The sequence below is a fragment of the Macaca fascicularis genome, chromosome X, assembly GCF_037993035.2.
Source record: "Macaca fascicularis isolate 582-1 chromosome X, T2T-MFA8v1.1".
Taxonomy (NCBI): Eukaryota; Metazoa; Chordata; class Mammalia; order Primates; family Cercopithecidae; genus Macaca; species Macaca fascicularis.
In genome coordinates, this window is record NC_088395.1 from 79633737 (window position 1) to 79642411 (window position 8675).

The 8675-nt window shown below is 46.1% G+C and overlaps 1 protein-coding gene across 2 annotated transcripts in view; it reads left to right on the forward strand.

The window, feature by feature from the left end:
- Positions 1–2990, forward strand: part of DMRTC1B (DMRT like family C1B) — a 70326-nt gene extending 67336 nt beyond the window's left edge. For both annotated transcript variants that reach the window (XM_065538817.2, XM_065538818.2), the window contains 4 exons: positions 26–159; positions 1055–1115; positions 1300–1447; positions 2440–2990. In XM_065538817.2, coding sequence (XP_065394889.1) covers positions 26–159; positions 1055–1115; positions 1300–1447; positions 2440–2552 — 456 coding nt within the window. In that variant the 3' untranslated portion in view covers positions 2553–2990. The remainder of the gene's footprint in view (positions 1–25; positions 160–1054; positions 1116–1299; positions 1448–2439) is intronic.
- The last annotated feature ends 5685 nt before the right edge of the window (positions 2991–8675 follow it).

Genomic DNA, 8675 nt, shown 5'->3' on the forward strand with positions numbered 1-8675 from the left:
CAACCTGTGCTCTCTGCCCCTGCAGGGGAGCTCCCAAGGGGCTCTGCTGCTTGGCCAGGCCCCAGAATCTTTGTCTCTGCCTCGTACTCCAGTGACCTTGGAGCAGCAACTGGTTTCTCCTTCTGGAGATCCCCACAGGCCCCCTGCCCTGCCCAGCATGTGAGTAGAGTGAGGACCATGGAGCAGGTTGTGTCTTGTGTGCCTAACCTTGTGCTTGATGCCATGGGAGATGGAAGGGGAAGAGCGGGAGGAGGAGGAGGAGGAGGAAGTGGAGGGGGGGAGGAGTAAGAGGAGGAGGAGGAGGAGGAGGAAGAGAAGGAGGAGGAGAAGAAGGAGGAGGACAAGGCAGCATGTAATACTAACGGGCGAGGACAGGGCTCTCCTAGCTTTGCTATTTTCTATTTGTGAGACTTTGGACAAGTGACTTTATGTGTCTGAACCTCCATTTCCCTATGGATATACTGAGGACAATATTCTATACCCATAGCATTGAAAAGAGAACTGGCACAAGGCCTGCCACATAATAGGGCTTCAACAAATGGGGGTTGTTATTCCACATGAAACAGGTGGATGGGATAGAAGGTCCTGCTGAAAGGTGGGGTCCACGCTGGTGAGGGCCACAGAGGCCCAGGGCAAAGTCCAGAGGCCATTAGAGAAAGCTTCCTGGAGACGAGCCATGCTTGTCCTTCAAGACCCATGGGGACTGGGCAATATGGAAGTGAGAACCAGTCCCTGAACAGGGACGGTAATCACATCTCTCCAAGTGCTTTGCAAATTAAAACACGGACACCTGTAATTTCCCATGATTTTCACCATTGCCCTGGGAAGGAAAGAGCTGGTAGGAATAAGCGTCCCTGTCAGGAAAAAGAGGTATGGAAAAGAAACCTGGCCAAGCAGGAGAAGGGACTTGCCCCAGCCGCAATGACTAATGGTCCAGCAGGCATTGGGATTCACACATCCAGATATTGCAAAATCCTGCCCCTCTTTCTGTCTACTGATAGTATGTGTCCACCAGTGGATTTAATCCCCTGGCCTCTCCTTTCCTTGTTTCTAGATGCTCAACTCTGATCCTCCAGCCCTGTGCCACCCTTGACCCTCTTCTACTGCAGCCACAGGTCCTGGGAAAGCAGTGGGGTCCAGAACCCTGGGAGGGATGGAGTTTAGTGGATGGGAAGAGCAGAAGGCCTTGGTGGGGGTGGGGGAGGAGGTTGAGGGAACACGGGGCTGAAGGGGCACTTGTCGTATTGGGAAGAGGTGTAGTTTCCCAGTGCCTACTCTCTCACGCACTTTCCTTTGCAGGTCCCCAAAGTCTCTGACCAGGCTTTGGTTTCTGCCCACTCAGAGTGGCAGCGGAAACTGGAGGCCGCTGAGGCTCTGCTGACTCTGAGAAACTCTGCCCAGGCCCCTCCTGACTCCATCTCCCTGCACCAGCCTTGCAACCCACCAGGTAGCCTGCTCCCTGAAAGGAGAACACAGGGTGGGAATAGCTGGGGAATGGGGGTCGTTGTGGTAAGCAGGTTCTAGCTGAAAAATCAGAGTCAGTAAGTTGAATCTCCTTGGGGCCAGGCACCCAAGCTCCTCAGTATGACTCCCGAGATGGTAGTTGAGCGCTGTTTACTGAATCTTCGGTTTATCGCGCTTTGTGCGCAACAGCAAGCGTTCAGTGCCCTGATGTCAAGAAAGAAGGAAGTTCAGGCCCTGAGAGTGGCAGGGACTTGCCCTCTCTGATATGCATGCAGCATATCAAGTGGAAGAACCGGCCCTCTTGACTTTCAGACTTTCAGCCCAGGGTCTATGCTCAGCCCCCTGTGGCCTACTGTGGTCTGGGGAGGACATACAGAGGTGATAAAGGGCTTGGTCTGGAAGGAGGTCTGGTCTCTGCCTTCCGAGAGCATCCAGTCTAGAAGTGGAGCCTGGATGCCCTGGCAAGCTGTGTTTTGTGGTCAAATTTTAACGATGTGCCCAGAGAAGAGGGGCTGGAGGAGCTCCGAGGGGGATAAACAACTGGGGAGGCTGGGAGGGAAGGCTAGGCATTCCCAGATCAAAATGGTGAATGGAGCATGGTGTGTCAGTGAAGAAACACCCCTGGAGGGACTGCTGGAACAGAAAGGGATGAGGCTGGAGAGGGTACCAATCACAGAGGTCTGACAGGTCAGGCTTAGGAGGCTGGACCAGCAACTGTGGGTAGTGAGGAGCCAGGGAACGTTTTCTGAGCTAGGGAGAAGAATTTCACAGACCCCGAGCTTGACAAAAAGACTTGTGGTGGCTTTGATGGAAGGATTGGGGGAGGCGAGATGGGAGATGGGGAAATCAGAGAGGAAGAGGTCTATGCAACAGGCCAGGTGACAAATCTTTGGTTGGGCGGGACACATAAAACGAGTAGATCTGGAAGGGGATGTGGATGTGACCTGGCTCTGGACCCTTCCTTTCTGTCCACAGCTCCTGCTGGAGATAAAGGATTCCAGCCTCCCAGCCCCTCTCTCCGCCCCAGGCCAGCCAGCTCCATCTCGCTGCCTATTGGACATCTGGGATGCATCTCCCTCTTGAGCTAGGAACCCAGGGGAGGAGGCCTCAACAGAGCACTGCCTATTTAGTATCCAGTTTCTGAATGTGCAAAATGGTTAATGTCCAAAACGCTTAACATCTTTTTTTTTTTTTTTTTTTTTTTAAGCCTTCAGGTGTTTTATAAGCTTTTTATTATATGGGGCAATTCCTTGACTGAAGGTGGATATTCTTGTACCTCTGTCCCTCACTCTTTTGGATGCCGGGGCCTTTTTCTGTTTCGTAAAGACAGGATTGTGCAATCTAAGTTGATCAGTCTCTCAGTGGGATTCTGTGTGGGTTCATATGCCAGAGTTTTTATTCGTCTTGTGATTGCTGACATACCTGTGCACTCATGTGCGTACCCATGCTTGTGGAAACATGAAGATGTTTTCACTTTGTGTCTAGGTTTATGTACGTGAACAAATAATAAACCCTTGTTGTTATAAGGCACTGTGATATACGGGTTGTTTGTTACCACAGTATAACCCAGACTATCCCGACTCTAACCGATTTGTTCAATTCATGTTTCCAAGTGAGAATCACCTTATCCGATAACTGAGATTTCCTAACATGGCTAGATAAGAAAATGGTAGAGGAAAAAGAGTAAGGTATTTATTCATTGAGCAATTAAGTACCTACCCTCTGCCTGGCATAGACTGTTTCCAGTTGCCCAGAGGGTCATAAGTGGCAATGTCTGTAGGATCAAGCAGATCATGTAAATGAGTAGAGCAGGCCCGATGGGCTCTGGCCAAACTGACAGTGTGTGCTCTACGTAAGCGGGCAGCTGCTACTTGGCTCTAGGCAATTGTTGCCATGCAGGGATAGCGACTCATGGTGGCCAAATTGGCTGGGTTTTCAAGAGAAGATGGAATTCTAGATTTCTATATAAAATCACTCAACTTGTAAGCATTGGCTCGGGTTTCTTCTTTAAGCCCTATATCTGGGCCAAACCAAACTTCCATGAAGGACAGTTTTGCCCAATGGAAATGCCGGTTTTATTCTAGACCAATGTGAATTTTACAGTGGAGGAAACTGAGGCCACTCAGGACAAGAAGAATCAAACAGGGGAAATGAATTAGACTCAGACCCTATTTTTGAAGGACCCATGAAATATGAGGAAGCACCACTACCTTTTATTTATTTTGTGCTCACCGCACTAAGCACATACAGCCTCACGGCAACTTTGCAAGTTAAGCATTATTATTGCCATTTTGCCGATGAGGAAACACACTCAAAGAATGACAGTGACTTGCAAAAGTGGTTTGGGGGAAATTTTTAGCCAAAGATCAGCGAACTCTCCCTTGTCTTTACCAGGCCCTGAATCAGCTAATAGTTCGATTTTTTAATAAAGCATTGAATAAAAGGCTCAAAACTCAAAGCAACAAACATCAGTCAGAGGGTTTTTCCAAAATAGTCCCTTTATTTCTTACTCAAGGTAACAATATGTAGTAATCGATCAGCTCTTTATTACCTGCAGTGGTTTCCCAGTCCTCTGCTGATATTCTAAACGAATGAAGACCTGGAGACCCCCACCAGGCAGAAAGAAAGCTCAACTGGACATGCCTCGATATGGGCCCTTTTCCTTGCTATCAGCTCCCTCCTTTCTTCCCTCCCAGTACTTTACCCAAGACAATTGATTCGGATGACATCCAGTTACAACTTGTCCTTTCTTTTTTGAGACCCCGAGAAGTCAGGATTCTTATATTCTTGATCTGATGGCAGAGAAACAAACGTGCAAAGTCACTCAGACTTGGAGCAAGACTAGACTGAAGTCCATCTCATACCTTCCTTCCTTCCTTCCCTGATTTGTTACTCGAACAAATGATCCCCAAGCCCCTCCTTTCGTAGTGATGGATGAACAAGTCCACATATTTCTGGAGGAATGAAGCGGTGGTACCTGGAAGAGGACTAAGATCCTGCTATGAAATTGTGTCCTAGGCACACCACAGTCCCACAGTTGACTTGGGTAAAAGAGGAGGCATATTTTGGTTAAAGGATGTGGCATGAGAAGAGGGAGGAAAAACAGAAATAAAGTGATGGGCATCAGGGGAAGGAGTGAGGCCCTTTTCCCTGTGCCCTTTTATTTTCCTGATGCCCCCCCTCCGCCCATACACACACAGACTTTTTCAAAAGTCTCATGACGGTGTATTTTTGGCATCTAAGGACATCTTTGTGAATGTTAAATATCAAACCTTTTTCATGTTCTTCCCTTTGCTGTGTACTACCCCAGTTCATAGATTTAAAACATCACTGTATAGAGCACTGTGAGTTATGTCTTGACTCGTGTATGTCACGTAACAGCATTGGTTAGATCTGAGCATACCCATCACATCAGAGCTTCTGTAGAGTGGATCAATTTCAAACATTAGTGTGCAGGTACAGGTTTAGCAACTGGCTCTCAGGGGGAAGGAAGGTTGGGGGAAATGCCCTGGGTTGTTGCACTTGCTGAATGCAAGATATCAAAGTGATATCAGTGAATGCAGAGTTGGGAAGAGATATATTTTTACCATTCGGATACCATAAAGGTAAATAACCATGAGAACACAGATAACAGTACAAAGTAGAAAAATAATTAGGGATTGATTTTTTTTTAGCATATATTATGTTTGTTTTCAATATAATTGATCTGATTGTTAGTTTATATAATGTAGTTTTTAATAATGGCTGTATTTAACAACTGGCTCACGAAATTCTTGAAAATCTTATGGTTGGCTCTGATGTTCCGGTAAGAGCCAGCTCCAGCACTCTGCCACTTTCAACCCTTGCCCAGAAAGACGGCTTTTCCAAAGTAGGTTCCACTAACACTGCAGGGCCATAAAGGGCTGCTACTGCTGGTTTCTGGCCAAGAACAGCCTAAAATGTGTGGGAAAGTGCTATTTTTAAAGTTAAAAATGGAAAGATCTGGGACAGATATTGAGCGGAATTCCCATTTATGTGGGGATGTGCATTCTTGGAGGGGGCCAAAGTCGGGTAGAGGTGAGTGGTAGGGATCTCAGAATTAGCAAAACCCATCCATACAGGGTTATATTCAACAGATTTCTCTTTTCTATTTTGTCAACAGATTTCTTAAAGGCTAAAGAAACGGGGGCAACTGGTATTGCCTGGCCATTGGATCTGTATCTCTCTCTCTCTCTTTAGAGAGACTGACGTTCACTACACTCCCTCCTCCTGCTTAGATAAATGCTGCATAAGCTATTAACACATAAACTTCTCCACCTTGCCTTTTTAAAAAACTTAAAAACATATCCTTGAGGCCACTTGATCGCCAAGCTGAGAACAGTGTTATTTCAGTGAATGGATGTACTGACCACACTATTATGCATCTTGTGAAGCATTTAAAGTCACACATATAAGAAAAGTTTCTATAAATGCCACTTGTTCCCCATGTTGAGAACTGTGTTATTTCAGTGAGTAGATGCGGTAGCTACAATGTAATGCATGTACTGAAGTGGTTAAAGACACATGAATAAACAAAGTTACTAAAAGTGAAAAAGGAGAAATCCTTGAGGCCGGCGTGGTGGCTCACGCCTGTAATCCCAACATTTTGGGAGGCCGAGGCAGGTGGATCACTTGAGGTCAGGAGTTTGAGACCAGTCTGGCCAACATGGTTTAACACCCTGTCTCTACCAAAAATACAAAAATTAGTCAGGCGTGGTAGTGGGCGCCTGTAATCCCAGCTACTCAGGAGGCTGAGGCAGGAGAATTGCTCGAACCTGGGAGGCGGAGGCCGCAGCGAGCTAAGATCGCATCACTGCTCTCCAGCCTGGGCAACAGAGCGAGACTCCACCTCAGAAAATAAAGAAATCCTTGGGATCACTCCACAATCCTCCCTGGAGACATCCCTCACTCCTCTCAACAGCTAGAGGGTACCCCATTGTGTGGACCTACCATGGTGTGGTCAACTGGTCTTCTATTGATGGACACTCTGGTTGTTTCTATTCTTGCTATTATTTTATTTTATTTTTTCTTTTAGTAGAAACGGGGCTTCACCATGTTAGCCAGGCTGGTCTCAAACTCCTGACCTCAGGTGATCCACCCGCCTCGGCCTCCCAAAGTGCTGGGATTACAGGCGTGAGCCACCGCACCTGGCTCTTGCTATTATTTTAAATATGGCTGCAATGGATAGGCTCCTGACATAATCTTTAGCAATTTTTATATCACTACGTCTTTGGGATTGATCCCTAGATGTACCATTGCTGCTTAAAAGGTGAAAACACAGGGTGTCTTGCTCATTACTGTCAAATACCTCTTCAAGAAGGATGGACCGTTTGCCTTTTCCCCATCAATATCGGAGAGAGAAAGTTTTCCCAGCATCTCACCAGTAGTATTGCCAGATTTTTGAATTCGCCCATCTGATAGGAGATAAATGACATATTAGTGCATATGTTAACTTGCATTTCCCTTCATATGTGCAAGGTCGCACATCTTTTCCATATGGTTAAGAGAAATTCCTGTTTTCTTTATTCTTATGGACTTTTAGTTTACAGTTTTGGCCCAGTTAGTATAGGGGCCTTGGCATTTTCTTCTTTCCAAGAAAAGTTCTTTGTATCTTAGGGATATATTAGGACATTTACCTTTTCTTCTGATATAAGTCGTAAATCATTTATCCTGTTTGTCATGAATCGTTTTACCTCATTGATAGTGTTTTGTTTCATTGTTTGCCATGCAAAAGCAGTTTATGTTTCCTTAATAAACTTTATCAACATTTTGCCTTATACCTTTTGGGTTTTTAGACATAGCTAGGAAAGATTTCCCACTCTAAACGTAGAGAAGATTGTCTCCTGTCACACTGTAAACTCCGGTCCACTTGAAATGTATCGTAGTGTATGGTGTGAGGAAGAGATCCCATTTTTCCAATACCACTGGTTAAAAAGTTGCCCCATGGGAGTGATATCAGCATGACAGCAGTCAAGAAAGCTACAGGCCCTCCTTCCCTGATAGAGACATTAGGTTAACAACATTATATAAATCTAAGTACCTCTGTGAGAATTGTAGAGATCACTGGACAAGCTACGGCACATTGGCCCTTGTAAAACCAAGAAGGGATTCCAGTGACAAGGGTAGGAAAAATCCCAGCATTCAGCATACCCCTTGTGCCCCTCCCTCTACATGGTGTAGTGTGGAACACTAGGAAAAAAATAAAATCATGAATTCTGGGCCCCTCCCTTGGGATAAAAACAAGAGAGTGGACCGTGCATACAACGTTCTGGCTTGTTTGGGGGCTATTTGAGGGACTACTTTCTGTCTTGCCTGACTTGGGAGGCTGAAGCAACCCAAGATAGATTCTGGAAGCTCCTGAAAACGAAAGTGCACAGCAGGTAAGAGCTGCAGTTGTGTAGGTAGACGCCAGGGGCAACAAGACATTACAAAAGGTTTGAGAGGTCCTAGAACCTCCAGCCAATTGGCGAAGGTCTTCCTGTGCACAAAGCTGGTATGCAAAGACTGGGAGAGGTGATTGTTTCTTCAAATGCCCAAATCCCAACAAAAGATTTCAAGACATACAAATCAACTGGTGATGGCCCAGTCACTGGAGCAAAACAACACTCCAGGAGCCAGCCCTAAAGAAATGTGGACCTAAGAGCTGCCTTGTTGCAGGAAGTCAGGGACCCCGAACGGAGGGACCGGCTGAAGCCGCGGCAGAAGAACATAAATTGTGAAGATTTCATGGACATGTATTAGTTCCCCAAATTAATACTTTTGTAATTTCTTACACCTGTCTTTACTGTAATCTCTGAACATAAACTGTGAAGATTTCATGGACACTTATCACTTCCCCAATGAATATCCTTGTGATTTCCTATGCCTGTCTTTACTTTAATCTCTGAATCTCGTCATCTTCTTTGTAAATTGAGGAAGATGAATGTCGCCTCAGGACCCTGTGCTATTGTGTCAACTGCACAAATTGTTTGTAGAGCATGTGTGTTTGAATATGAAATCTGGGCATCTTAAAAAAAAGAGGCCGGGCGCGGTGGCTCAAGCCTGTAATCCCAGCACTTTGGGAGGCCGAGATGGGCGGATCACGAGGTCAGGAGATCGAGACCATCCTGGCTAACACGGTGAAACCCCGTCTCTACTAAAAAATACAAAAAACTAGCCAGGCGCGGTGGCCGGCGCCTGTAGTCCCAGCTACT